Below are 14,910 nucleotides of genomic sequence, written 5' to 3'. Positions count from 1 at the left end.
TACGATAAAGCTGGTAAGACTGAACTTGGGTGTAAGGTAAAAAAAAATAATCAAAATTGGTGGATACCCACCTGATGAAATGGGTCATCTCTGTATTCTTTCTTCACACATGGGTTCACTTGAGGGCTTTCTGCATCAGTCTCACTGCTACAGGAAGAGTGGCACTCTGCACAGTGTAAGAGGTCCTCCCACAGCACATCTTCAGTTTCCGATTCTGGCCTTGCACTCTCAGAGTCTTGTCTGGAGCTTGAACACCGAGAGCTGCAGCTAGTACCTGATTTAGGTGTATCCTGAAATTAACATCAGCAGTGGAATTAATGCAGCTTTTTTACTCCACATTGTTTCGTGACAGAACAGCTGTAAAGTTCAAATAAGTGAATCCGTGTTTATCTGGTTTTTATGTTGCAATCCGTTATTTTTCTCATTAAAAAATAATTACAGGTTTACTGAAGGACTGTCTAAGAGACTGCACATTTTTAGACACTGTACAAACAAGTGACAGTCCATGGCCCCTGCTTTGTTGAGGAGGGGGTCACATAATGCAGAATCAATTCATATTATCTACTGCAAGGAAATAACTATTTTAAAGATTTTTAGAACTCATTAATTTAGACTTTAACAACAATTATCAAGCCACAGACTCCAACTTTGTCTCAAACTGATAAGCTATAAATTAATCCTATTTTAAAACACTTTACAGCTTCATTATTGTAGTGAAAATGTGAAAGATAAGCAAGGCTTAAAGCCATGTTACACTGGATTGAAATTGTAACACAGGAACATGACTGAGAGTGAGAAAAGCAGCATTAACAAAGTAACTCAAATTAATTTGACATTTTGATTTTCTGCCTCTAGTTGTTTGAGCTGAAGTACTTTAGCTACTTACTAACTTTTTCATACAGTAAGGAATTCTTTCCCTAGAAAGGGCAAGGCCCTAGAGGAAGAAGGAAAAGATACTTGTAGTCATTCGAGACCTGAGGCTCTCAAGCAAGCAGTGCGGACACAATTTAAACAGCTTTAAAAGAAAACTCTGTATGTTCCATTTCTAAACTTAAGAGCCTGTATTAAAAGAGGAACTGACTCCCAAAGTCCCCTACAAATCACATTCCCCCACTGTTACTACTAACATACCTTCTTCAAAGACAAAGAGAGATTGAGCTTGTTTGAAGACAGTTATGCGTGAGGTATAGAGAGGAAAAAATAACCAAGAGTATGCATGGCTAGGTATTTGTGTAATCTACATATTCATACACGAAGTGTCAATTATTTTAAACAAACTGTACTTGAGAGACAAGCATGCCTTATTATGTTCAAATTTTATCTGTATCTTAGATAAAGAAAGAAAAATATTAAATGTGAGACCTTCAAATCTTCCCAGGCATTCATATGAAAAAATCTAATGTTGTCTTCAGAACAAGAATGCAGAGACTTAAACTACCTTCTACAGCAAGCAGAATCGATTTCTCACACGACAGGTAGGTAGTCTTAAAAGCAGTACCATTTCTTTCTACTGGTTTCTCTTGAGACTATACACAAGTTTTTACACTGAAAAAAATAATCAAGCAATGTTTCAGCAGACCTACTAATTTAATATGATTCATAATGCATTACTAGCTGAAGAAATTTTCTTTGTTCTTCCTGAAAATCAAGCTTAACGTATTTTATGTCAGCAATTTTCTGAAGAAATATTTAGAAAAAAAAATGGTCTGAACTCCTTCCCTTTCTTTAGCAAAGTGAGGGACAACACCAATGCAGAAACAGTCTGAATTTTTTTTTTTCTTAAAAAAAAAAAAAACCACAAACATTTTATTTATAGAAGGCAGTCACTACTGGGTACCATTGAGTCCTGAAGTTAATTAAGAACAATGAAAAGGTTGCTCAAACAACAATTAAGTTGACAGGTAAACACAAAGATAAAGGAAAATATAGGAGAGAAGTTGAGAATATACCCACTGACTTCACTAATTCATTTTTTTTTCAATACAAATAAAACTTTCACAGATTTGAAAACTATTGTTTCATTTCCTTTGTAATCATGTGGGGGAGGCAAGTTGGTAACAACAAAGAAAGGCTTCCTCTTTCACAGTGTCAGCCAGAGAAGTAAACGGGAAACAACTGTAAAATCTTACTGCCAAAACTACCCAGTTATCCTAAACCAAACTTTCATAAAGCATTAAACACCCAAATCAATTACCCTTTTGGGTCTTTTAACTGAAGTCTGTGCAAAATAAACAAAACAATGTTTTTATGCAAAGCATCAATTTCAAGGCTTTGTAATTTTTATAAGATAAAGTAATATCTGAACCCTTCTAAGGAGACATTACTTATATCAAATAGATAGCTTACTAATGAGGCTCTGCCTATTACACCCCTCTGTAAGCAGAATTTTATCAGAGCTGAAATTACTCTTAACACTCTTTTCTCATAGACTTAGTGCAAAACTAGCAATATGGCCTTTAAGAAAAAACACTACATCTGTTAGGTTGCATACCACTAGCAAAAAAGGGTCTAATTTCTTTAAAATTATAAATAAATAAGCACAAGATACCATATCTCCTCCTCTTTCAATGTCTGAGTCTTTAAGATTAAGGACTCTGCCAATACGGAATCTATAAATTCCTCTCTTCTACCCTATGACGTCATCAAGTCTTGTAAAATTTCAGTATTCTAATGCATTAACAATTTTGTTGAGATTTCAACATATTTTAAATTATTGTTTCAATAAACATGAGGGAATGAAAACTCAGAGGTAGAGTCAGACTTCTCCACAAGAAGGCTTGTGAATCCCAAATACCAACTAAAAGGAGAGAAACAGCAGCACAATGAAAAGTGCATATTGCCAGTTACTACTGTTTCTGTAACATCACATTTCCAGAAGAGGTAGCTGGTGTCAAAAGATGGCAACGGAGTTGGCCATAACCTGATGCAAGATCTATAAAATATATTTTAGGCTCCTTACAACAAACTGAAAAATAGGATGAGGCTCAAGTCAAGTAAATAAAAACCTCTAAATTTCAAAATTTTGTCTTAAAAAAAAATATCCCAGTCCCCCACTTCCAATTAATTTCCATTCCTTCCAATTAACAGACTCCTAAAATCCAATATAGGAGAAAAAAAGATTTGAGAAATTATTCCTATTCAAAAGAAACCAATCAATGTAAAATAACATACCTCCAGAGGATAGTGCTTCTTATAATGGTGAGATTTCCTGTTCCGAAGTGTGCAGTCGCTAGAAGTGCGTTCTATGTTGCGACGTAAACAATATCCAGTTTCAGGCCCTTCCTCACTAGAAACTTCATCTGATAAATTTGTCACAGTCCTGTGAGAATCCTAGTGGAAGAAATATCATAGAATCATAGAATGGTTTGCATTGGAAGGGATCTACAAGATCATCTAGTTCCAACCCCCTGCAAGGGCTGGGACACATCCCACTAGACCAGGCTGCTCAAAGCCCCATCCAGCCTGCCCTTGAACACTTCCAGGGAGGGGCATCCACAACCTCCCTGGGCAACCTGTTGCAATGCCTCAGCACCCTAACAGTAAAGAATTTCCTCCTAATCTCTAACCTAAATCTCCCCTCTTCCAGTTTAAAACCATCACCCCTCATCCTATCACTAAAATACAGCATTAGTGAGACACATGCTCACACTTACTAGGTCTTGCTCTCAACTCCTGAAATCAAATAAATGAAATTTCTTTCTGCAACATTATTATCTATGCTCAGTTAAATCAGACATTTAATTATTGTCAAAAATAAGTGATACAGCAGGAATTATAACATAGAAATTTTAATATCAAAATAAACATTTGTCAGATGATGAAGGGATAGTTCATATTATAATAAAGAACCAGTGAAATTATTTTAAGTATGATTTTGTCTAAATCAAACCTATCAAGAAAGGCTTAAAGACAATATATCCAGAAGACTTGAGGGACATATACATGACACCACTCAAGAAAAAAAAACAACCAACCCACTAAAATTGTAACTGCAGACACTATAATATTGAATTATGTACAAATTTAACATACTCCTCTTCTTCTAATGATAAGTGCTAAAGACTGAACACAGAATACTCTGTTCATTAAATTATTCCACTTCCCATTTCCCTGATTTTAAACTAAAGTAACCCTTTATGCCAAATGCCAACAATAAGACAGCCAGGAAAAACGTTTTGGAAAAGCTATTCCACAGAACAGTAAGATGAAAATAGGATGTCCAGAAGATAATCAGATCCAACCAAATTAAAAGTTCTTTCTTTCATGACCACTTGTGCTATGCTTCCAACCCATCCCTGTTCCTTACTATAGAGTCCTGTCTGCTTCACTGAGAAGGAAATTCTGGTTTCCTCATCCTCTACAGAGATGAATAAAATTAAAATTTAATCCAAAATTTGTTCCATTTTAGCACAGAAACAGACCTGTGTCTGGAGAGTAAAAGAGGGAGGAAAAGGTATGGTGTGGCTAACTGGTCTGGAAAAACACATAAATAAAAGACAGCACACAAATTTGTGCACTGAAATACAGAATGACAAAGGATGTTTAGGTAACAGTAAAAATCCTCCTGCAAGAAAAAAGGGAAGTCTAGGAATATAGGGACAAAATAAGAAGACAGGATAATTTTTTTTACCACAGGACCCTAGGCCTAATTTAATTTTAAAACACTTTCAAGGATAAAGTAGATAAGAATGCATCAAAAGCATCACAAAAATGCACCTCATATCATTTGACAAATTCATAATCCTGCTTTGCAGGCAATGAAGCCCACTTACTTTGTGATGACTGTGATTGTTGAAGGCATCTCTCACTGTCGAAGTGCTCCACCCTGACTCTTCTGGCTTAATCACTTCACATCGACCATGGGCCTGCATACATTCTTCACTGCTTTTACCTGTCTTTTTCCCATCAAGGGACACGTAGCCATTATCAGTCTCAGTGGATTTATCTATTGAGTTTTTTGCTTTCTTGGATCTATATTTGAAACAAATATATGTATTAAATTACTCTCTCAGTTTTCCCCCCAATCTAAATCCTGCTTATCCCTCTCAACCTGTTTTAGCTTTACTACTACGATGACCGCAAACTAATAACATTAAGATTTGATGCTATATTTACAAAATTTCATCTTCTAAATAATACCCATTATCCTTTCTTGAGATTGTTAGAAAAAATACTGCCAGCGTCTGGAAGAAAATTGTATCACTAGCTACTGAAAGAAGAGAAAAGGAAACCTATGCTTTAAAACCAAAATTTTGGCGATAAAAGAACCGGAAGACTCAAATGTAAATGAGAACCTTTTCTATCCTATCTTAACAAAACAAGAGGTATGATTAAAGCTAAATTTTTATTAATTCCAAATAAGAATGGCATTTTCTGAAGCTGCAAGCAAACATGCTTTTTAGTTCTCTGTGCACAGATATTCTTTGCTGTTGTCAATAAGCAGTGGATCTTAAACACCTCAATGAAACAGATGATGATTTACCCTTTTCCGCATTATCCACTAACATCCCCGGTAAGATATCTTGGTATCTCTTACAAACACACTAAGCCTGTTTCCAAATCACAAAATAAGTCTGAGTTATGACTCAGTATTATTATTCTTAAGACTACTAATATTCATAAATAGTCTTCAATAGCTTTCTCTAGATGTCTAGTCTATAGATATAGAAGTAAGAAGCTCTAACAACAGAAAAAGGCCTTTTCAAAGCAAATGCGTGGATAACCACACTTCCAAATTAGAAAGTGCTATAGATGAAGGAATGAAAAGGAATAGCAGCTTGCTACCTTATCAAAAGACTACTGTAAGTCTTTGCTTAAGCTTTGAGATTCTCAAAATAAATTACCTGGAAAAAAAAATAATCAGAAAAGCAATTAAGAGCTTAAGAGCTTGTGGCTTGTGTGTTTGAGATTTTGTTTGTTAGATTCCCAGGAGACTCGGGGGGGGGGGGGGGGGGGGGCGGGGGGAGGGGCTGGAACCCAAACAGTGTTATAAATCAAGTTTGTAGATTTTATATTTTTTATCAAAAGTAGAACACTGGACATAGGTCACAAAACTATCAAGAATCTGTTCATTTGCTCTCCTTCCTGCCCTTTCACTTTAAGGAATGAGGCATTCTGTGAAAGCTTGAAGAAGGAAAAGATCAAATCCTTCTTTAACACGTACATCAAACAAATTGGGAGAATTGGGATAGTCACCTCATATTCCTCCCAAGATAAGGTATTCCCCATATACAAGGGGACCCAAACAAAAAATATGGCTAGGGAGAGCTGGATAAAATGGAAACATCAAAAAAGGAACAATTTATCAGTTGGAATGGAGACAAAATAATGCTACTTACTAAGGTGTTTCACCCTCCTTTCCCATCTTTAACCTCCTTCCACTTTCCCTCACCCCTTTATGGAAAAAAGCTAACAGTATTTATATTTTTGGTTTTTAACCAAAGTAAAAGCTGTTCCACTTCTCTTGTAGGAAGCTACAGAACTCATCTCCTATTCCCTGACCTATTACCAAAACTCTTAGTCAACTCCATTTCTAATCGAGTACAAAAGCAGCAGAAACACCATCTGTAGTTATGACATATTTACATGGATTAATTCTTATAAGCTTACAAAGGTGAGGAAATGGCAAGATGCTTTAGCATGTGTTTTGTGGTGGAGAAGCAGTTAGCAAGCCCCCTGTTTGCAGATCACCAATGTGCTGACTCACCTACAGAGCTGCAATTTGCTATGTCCATTATGAAGATTATCTAAATTATTATTGAGGCTTTGGACAAAAAGGACAAATTATCAACAGTAAGTATGTTAGAACTTTATTTCTGTGCCATTTCATAATGTTTTTGTTTAACTAAGTTAATGAAGATAAGACAACTGGGAAAAAAAAAATTAGCTTATTATTTAATGGAAAAAAAATTTGCTGTTCCACTTCCAGAATAAGGCAAGTATGAGACTTTGAGTCTCATTGTAAAATAGTAAGTTCTAGTAAGCTCAGTTGTGAGAACTAAGGAATTAGCACTAATATTAAATTATCTGCAATAAGCAGGAATCCAGAGAGGCAAAATTTTAATGCACTAAATATACTTCTGGCACTTCTAAAAAATCTCTTTATAGCAGTGCAAAAGGGAATGCAGTTCTCACATACATACATCCAGTCAAAGACACTTAATCCACAAGTTACTAAGCTGCATGAGTGGAGTAAGGAGGACAACTCTTCGAAGTTTGATGGGAGTTTTTATGTTTCACATGAAACTTGAAAGCTACTAGGAATAAGTAGCCTCAAACAACTGAGTAGGAATACATAAAATAACATATGAATGTATGCATGATTTGTTCAGTTAGGACTTTGCTACTCAAGCAATGTTAAAGTGCTAAAACTGAAAGACAAATACTAGTCTGATATCAACTAAGGTTCATTTTTAAAAACAGGTAACTTGACTGAATCCTTTAATTTGTTTCTAATATAGAAACCAAAGTTATTTTTTGTAAGAATCCCTAAATTTAAGCATAAGCTTCAACGCAGAAAAGCATAAATTTGGGCTTAAATTTAGCCTTCCATGCACTATACTGAGTTAAAAGAAAAAACAATAAACATGAACAGTAGTTCCCTAGCTGTCAGAAATGTATTGTTTCCTAAAATTACTGTCTGTGTATATATATAATTAATCGATTTTTACAATTTCATGCCAGAATTAAAAGTATTTAAGAGCAGGACAGGACAACACCATGAACAAAGCCAAGGTCTTAAAAAGCTTGAACACATGCAAAAAGTTAAGTAAAAAATTGCTTTCAGTCTTATTAATATGTTAGCTAAAGAAAATTCTACAGAAGATTTAAATCAAGTTCTGGAAGTGTGTAGATTTCCACTGTCAAGTATTTGATTCCCATTTATTTTCCATGGAATTGGTCAAAACATTTCCATAATTGGAGAAACTGGACAAACACATAGAGAAGAGTCTCAACTCAATACTACATTATGAATAAATCATTTGGATATTGCTCTCCTTTCCAATGAAACTAATAATGAGTATTTTCTAAATTGCCTCTTTGTTGGATTAAAGTTTAGAATTATTATTGTATTAGTCAGACTGAGTTCTGCCATTCATGAGGCTATTGAATACACAATTCCACATTAGCAATGACCTGAGACAGGCAAACACTGTAGGGACACAGGGTCCTGTCCTAAAGCAAAGAACATAATTTTGGAAGTTAACCATGAAACCACGTGTTTAAGACCTATATTTAAAACTCCAGAAAATGATATCTCAATGCTTAATATGTATTAAAAGCTGTTGTAAATAAAGGCTAACGAAACATTCTAATGTGCTTATCTACAGAGCTTCAAAATATGTCTTAAGAAACAGGAAAGATGTCACTGTACATCTTCCTTGCACTGAGGTTTCATAGGATTTTCTTCAGCAACACCACCAGACGAAGTAGTCAATGTACTACTCTATGCTTACTCATTCCCAGCCCCACTATGCCAACCCACTGTGCCGAGGAAACTGCTTGTGTTACCACAAAAAAAAATTACAGGAAGAAACTGATCTGCATGTTTTGCTGGGAAAAAGGTTACTTTTCAGCTGGATGAGTTCCTAATATGGTTTGTATGGCTCCACACATACAAACAACTGAGCCTCTGCAACTGAAGAGGTAACAAATGACTAAAGGCTACTTATACTTACAGCATTTCCAGTCACTCTGGGCTCTTTATCCTAAGTAGTCACCATTGAGGTTTAACATCTATATGTATGTGCACTCTACCTCTCATTAAATGGTTTAAACAAGTCCCTAGAGCAAGTCCCACACAGCCATTCTCAACTGAAAACACTGAACCCAACAGGAAGGAAGCTAAGGAAATAAAAGAATCTTCCAACACTCCTCTTCTTCTTGCAAACAGTATCTTCAATGAATGGAAAAACATTCAGAAGTTTACAAGACTACACTCCAAACATACCAGAAAGCAATGCATACAGGCCTGAAGTACAGCAGTGGTGTCTATTACTATGGCTCATAGTTTGTCAAAGCTACCTTACTCTATACAGGAAGAAGTCAAATGAACTCTCTTCTTGCAATATCTTCAAACATTTTTTAAACTTCCCCAGAGTGTCAACTAGATATTCCCACAATATAACATAATATAAGCTTTACCAGTGGTTAAAAGCACATATCACAAGTATGACAGACAAGTTAGCGTTGCCATATTTAAGATGCAGCATGCACAACAAAACATGAATGTAATAACTTGCAGTATCCCTTTTCTTGATTTCATCCTATTCTATGAGCACACTTCTCTTGTTAATAAATGCTGATATGAAGCACTCTCAATGCTGCATGCACAGCATATCTTAAACACAGACTGCTACAGAATGGGTTTTTAAAAAACTTTTTAATTGCCCGCTAATGCACTGCATTAGAGAAATCATTTGCAAAACAGCTCTGGAATGTAACAGGGTTAGGTGTTTCTCCCAATTATTTGAAAATATATCTTCAATATTTACTTGTAAACTAAACACTGTGCTTATTTGAATCCTGAAGGCTTTTCCTCCAGAAAAAGTGTGTGATTAGAGCTCAATGAGCAGTCTCTCAGAGTAACAAGCAGCTACTGTAATAAAGCAAAATTAAAGAGTAGAATTTTCTCATTAGATTAAAATTGAGAAACTCAGTTGGTTCATTCCTGATGGCCCACTCCTACATCAAAATACTATTTAACTAAAATTTATTTCAATTTTTTTTCAAAGTTATTGCACTAGCAAAAGTCAAGAAAAAATAGTAATGTCCAAATGCTGAGATGAGTCTACTATTATGAAAAAAACCCTAGATCAACAGCAGTTTAATAATTACATCAATGTTTACTTAGTCAGAAAAGGGATAGTGCACCTCTAACACATATGTAAGCCTTGAATAAATACAAACCCTGATAAAAAGAAAGCAGCATGCCAGATATCTCTGAAGACAGCGCCAATACTGCAAGAGGTGCTTGTACCGTAGCTCTGCACTGTTCCCTCCTGTGTGTTATCTGTGGTACTAGAGCCATCTCCTTCCCTATGTACTTCCAAATGTGCTGCTTTCCTTAATTTCCTTCATCAGAAGAGATTAAAATTGGAAGGTAGCTTTATAAGTGCAATCTATTTGTTCCATAACGTGTTCAGCAGTTTAAGCATGCAAAAACAAGCAAGATTTCAAAATATTTTGCTAAAGCTTTATCACATCAATTTAATACACTGCAATTATGCATAACATTTGTTACCATAACAGTTAAACCCAAAATACATTTCATGTTACCACCAGAGGCTTAGGCCTGCAAAATTCACTACTTCAGGTCTTCCCATTTTAATGGGACAATTCACTGTAGCAAACCATACTCAGTGAAGTGCTGGAAGACTTAGGTACTACACTTCCAGTAGCATCCCCTTTGTTTCCTACAGAGATCATTAGCCAGTATTGCACAGAGTTCTGAAACCAAATTTGCTGTAATATAAATACTGTCATTCCACCACTATTTTGATAAACCGTTTTGAGGCAAAATGTCAAATTCAATGCATTACAATTCAAATAAAACAATGCATAAATTTGTCAATGCATAAAGAGCACCAATTAAGCACTCCTTTTAAGTTTTCAGACAAAAACAGCAGCAATTTCTCATCTCTTGCAAAGCAGACTGCAAACCCCTACATTTTTTCATGCACACTCTTTAGAATAGTTAACAATCCTAAATGATACATAAATTAATACAGACTATACCTTCTTCTTTTACCCCCTGTGCTGGGAGGTGGCTTAGGAGTTCGTGTTGAGACAATCTGACAGTGCACAGTTCCAAGTAGCAACATTAGCCATATTGGCCCAATTACTTCAGTCAGAGGTATATTATGTGGGCTTTGGGCTGTATAGAATAACACTACAGCAGCAACTGGAAAAGAAGGGAAATGAAGTTGAGTTCAATATCTGAAATGTCTGAAACTGCCAACTCTTTATGGCTTCTATTAAAAAGATAAACAGCCAGAGGTAGCCCATTACTTATATTTTAAACAGACCCATATTCTGAAAGGAATTATAACTGCAATGAAATAGCCAGTAATAAATATTTTAAATAGTTGCCTACTGTCTTAATATCTGTCTCTTCATTTACACTTGAGATACCACAGTTATTGCTCAAAAAAAGGCAGCAGAAGGAAGTAAGGGGGAGAAAAAGCATTTGGGAAGCTAGATCTCTCATGAAACAACCTTAAATTAAGGTTAAACTTCAGTAGGAGACAAAACAAAAAAGCAAATCTCATCCTTAAAGCAGCCTAAATAAATTTCATTCTGTGTCACCTATAATGATGCAGCACAGCCTAACAAGTCAGGTGATCGTAGGACCCATCAAACCAGAAGCAGGTTGTCCTTACAGGCTCAAGTCTCTCCATCCTTGGAGATACTCAACCCCTGATTCCACACAACTCAAGGAACCTGTTCTAGCTGACCCTGCTTTGAGTAGGGGTTTGGACTAGATGATCTTCAGAGATCCCTGCCAAACTCAACTAGCCTTGTGCTTCTGTAGAACATCAGCATCTGCTTCAACACTGTAAGGATCAACAGACTTGAGACTACAAACTCTTCATATTCCCTAGCAGAATGTATTTTGAACTCCATATTCCAGTCAAAGGGCAAAACTGTATACAAAGTGCAACCCTGTATACATTCCATATACAGTAGTATGTATACTTCCTAGTAATGAGGAGAGATCAAAGAAACCATGTAAACTATAAGGTAGCCCAGCTGAAGTGCCCAGGACTTGAACTAGCACTTGTGGTTGGAAAAGGGGCATCTTACAATTCCATCATTGTTAATTTTCTAACCCTATAAGCAGCTTTTCACACATACAGACAACACCCGCACAGCCCTTCTCTCTCCTGTATCCAGAGCCCAACTACTTCTACAACTCAGAAATGTCTTTACAGATTTCAAGTCAATCTAAACACATTCAACAGGCATGGGGCAGACAGAAGGTGCAAACCCTCTCTTTTCTCTGCTTACTTTATGTTCTTGTTGCTCTGCTTGCAGAGCGGAGTTATGCAAGTAAACTGAGAAAAGCAATCAAGAAAAAAAACAAAACAAACCAGAAACCCCCCAAAACAGCTCAGAAACAGAACCGGGACACAATTCTCTGTGTGTAACAATCACACAACCCAGGAGAACTTGGTTTTGTTTGTGTACCACTAAGAAATGAAAACCCCATAACTGATATCTACTCCTAGCATAAGAAATACATGGTACAAGTTCAACACCTTTCATCAGTTCTGTACTAAAAGTGATTGAAAAAAATATAGCCACGCTCAAATGTATATGCCACATTTAAACACCTAAAACAAACTGAGTGAAGCCACACCTAACGCAGCAGATACCTGGATGCAATATTTTCCACTAAAAAGAGATTAGATGTATTTTTCATGAAATAATCTTCAGCAAAGTAACCAGTATTAGAAACATGATGAATGTACAAAACAATGGAATTATTTTTGATGGTGGTAATCTATTTCTAATTTCCCATCAGTCCTTTTCCTAAATTAAAGCACAGACGCCTTACGTAGAACACACAGGTTATCTTTTATTACTTTATGTGGACTACATTTTTGCTGTACGAGGTTTATCAGAAAGACAGTATGCAACAGAAATCCAACTTATCAGAAAATAAACAAAAACATATAGATAGTAAAAGGTACAGATAATATTACCTCTTTCTAAATGAGCTTATCTGAGTTTTGCACATATACAATCAGCTTCTCAATGTATAAAGTGTAACTAAGTAGCCAATTTTGACTCTTACCATAAAATCTGCATAAACATACATTTCTGAGAACACAGAGCTCCACAGATCCATGTAAAATGATTTGCAGGAGCAGGGCTCCACAAAATGATTTCAAACTTCTCTACAAGATTTCTTCTGCTACTTAAAAACCATCTAATAAAGCAGAGTCATCTAGAAGAAATCTGCAGATTGCAGATTCCCACCATGAAGTTTCACATAGATTTAAGAAAATATTATCAATCTCCTGATCTTTTCAATAGGACGAGAAGAAAATCCAAGATCTTCTTTCTGCACAGTATATCAGTATGCTGTAGTTCAGACTATCCTAGAATTACTCCTACCAACAGCTAGATCTCAGAACAGAATTTCTCACATAACTTTTTATTATGTCTTATTTATAGTATTTGGACTTGTGCTTTTCTAAATTACAATGGTTTATTTTGTGTAACATACAAAAATTAAATTATATCACATAGAGCAAAAAGTTCTATCAAAGAAAGCAACTATACATTTCAAAGACTGTCAAGCATTTATTTTTACAGCATTTAATTATTTTTTTAATATTTGTATTAACACGTTTAAAAATGCATACATACATATATGTATCTCACCACAATCATCATATCACTATTGAAGTTTCTTGTTTTATGTAAGAAATACATGACAGAGATATACAATAACTTCACACTTCATTTTCCTCTTAGAATATAGAAACGTTTTTAAGTAAAAATGAGGGAATGCTATATACTAAATGGATAAGGAGTCAGAAGAAAAAGGTTCTACTTCTACCTTAATCCATCAGCCTGTCCGTGACCTTGGACAAAAAACATTTCTCTGTAGTTCTCTTATCACACATTTTGCTAATCATACTTTATACTAAAGGAAACCAATGCAAATAAAATATGGAGTTTAAATCCACAGCCAAGTAAAGAATTCCTTTCTGCAGACTTACGTAAATGCTAGCAAGTATCCTCCAAAAGCTAATAAATTTTAAAGCAATAAGTAATGCAGTTAATTAATTTATAGAAAACACACTTCAGAATTAAATAAAATAATTTAACTAAACATATATAAACAAAGTCAGACCGTTCTTCAACAGTGTCAGTAAGAATCTGTCACGATGACAAAGTCTGAGCTACAATACAGAATTCAGACTCAGTGCAGAAATATGGCCACTGAATTCCATGTGTTTTGTTAGGTTTTCTTAATAGATTTTTGGTGTTTTGGTGCTGCCTTACCAGTTTTGTACAAAATTAATAATTGAGCACATTTTCTGAGTAAAGTACAAGCAAAACATATATAGAAGTGCTAGAAGGAGAGGCTGGAGGAGAACTGTTATAAATAGTTTCCATTTTAAAAATTTGTCAATTTCATTTCACTTACATGTACATTATAAGTCTTTCCATTTATATGATAAACCATCAGAAACTCTGCAGTTAACACAGCACAGGCTAAACGACAAGTGTTTCAAATAACTAGATCATAGTGTAAAATGTAACACTATTCATTATTTTCCAGCATTTGCTAATTCACAACCTTGCAAATACGAGAAAGATTTTGTCACATTACAGATTATATGAATTTAGAAAAATTATGCATTCCAACCATAACTTTAGAAAAACATAAGTCCCAAGAAATCTGAGGGGAAAAAAGTTAATAACAAGATATCTCTGTAATTAATGTCCTAAAAATCTTGCTTGCACTCAGAATCTGCACTGTCTTACAACTTCATGGCTTTAGAGTCTTATGAAGGCTCCACAATTTAAGCATGGGTTGTTTTTTTTTTAATATATTTAAGAATGGGAACATAAAGAATGACCATAATTGTGTTTCTTGGAATAAACCACCTATGAACATGGTAAGAAACAAACCATGCCTATTTATTTTACTACCTATATTATTATAAATGAGATTACAATTATTAATGTTATTGGATGGCTTACCAAACCACATACAACAATACTTCTTAAGGACCTATCTTGGAAATAGGGATAAGAAGTTTTGATAATATTTGTCACCTGAATATTTGTCAATACTTCCAAGTTTTGGGGCACTAGCACCGAGAAAATAATTTTATAGCTGCTATCAGCATCATCACACAAGAGGCACTGCTGTCTTTTTTTTTTAAC

At 35.1% G+C, this 14,910-nt stretch overlaps 1 protein-coding gene across 6 annotated transcripts in view; it reads right to left on the bottom strand.

The window, feature by feature from the left end:
- Positions 1 to 14,910, bottom strand: part of PHTF2 (putative homeodomain transcription factor 2) — a 67,965-nt gene that overhangs the window by 16,805 nt on the left and 36,250 nt on the right. For 5 of the 6 annotated variants that reach the window (XM_051637796.1, XM_051637834.1, XM_051637806.1 and 2 more), the window contains 5 exons: positions 10,738 to 10,903; positions 9,910 to 10,074; positions 4,773 to 4,971; positions 3,172 to 3,330; positions 72 to 290 (listed from right to left, as the gene is read on the bottom strand). In XM_051637796.1, the coding sequence (XP_051493756.1) occupies positions 72 to 290; positions 3,172 to 3,330; positions 4,773 to 4,971; positions 9,910 to 10,074; positions 10,738 to 10,903 (908 nt within the window). The remainder of the gene's footprint in view (positions 1 to 71; positions 291 to 3,171; positions 3,331 to 4,772; positions 4,972 to 9,909; positions 10,075 to 10,737; positions 10,904 to 14,910) is intronic. The other variant, XM_051637843.1, reaches the window with a different exon arrangement.

This window comes from Apus apus, chromosome 1, assembly GCF_020740795.1.
Source record: "Apus apus isolate bApuApu2 chromosome 1, bApuApu2.pri.cur, whole genome shotgun sequence".
In the NCBI taxonomy this organism is placed as follows: domain Eukaryota; kingdom Metazoa; phylum Chordata; class Aves; order Apodiformes; family Apodidae; genus Apus; species Apus apus.
Note: the sequence above shows the minus strand (reverse complement) of the source record. Positions and strands in the feature narration are given on the sequence as shown.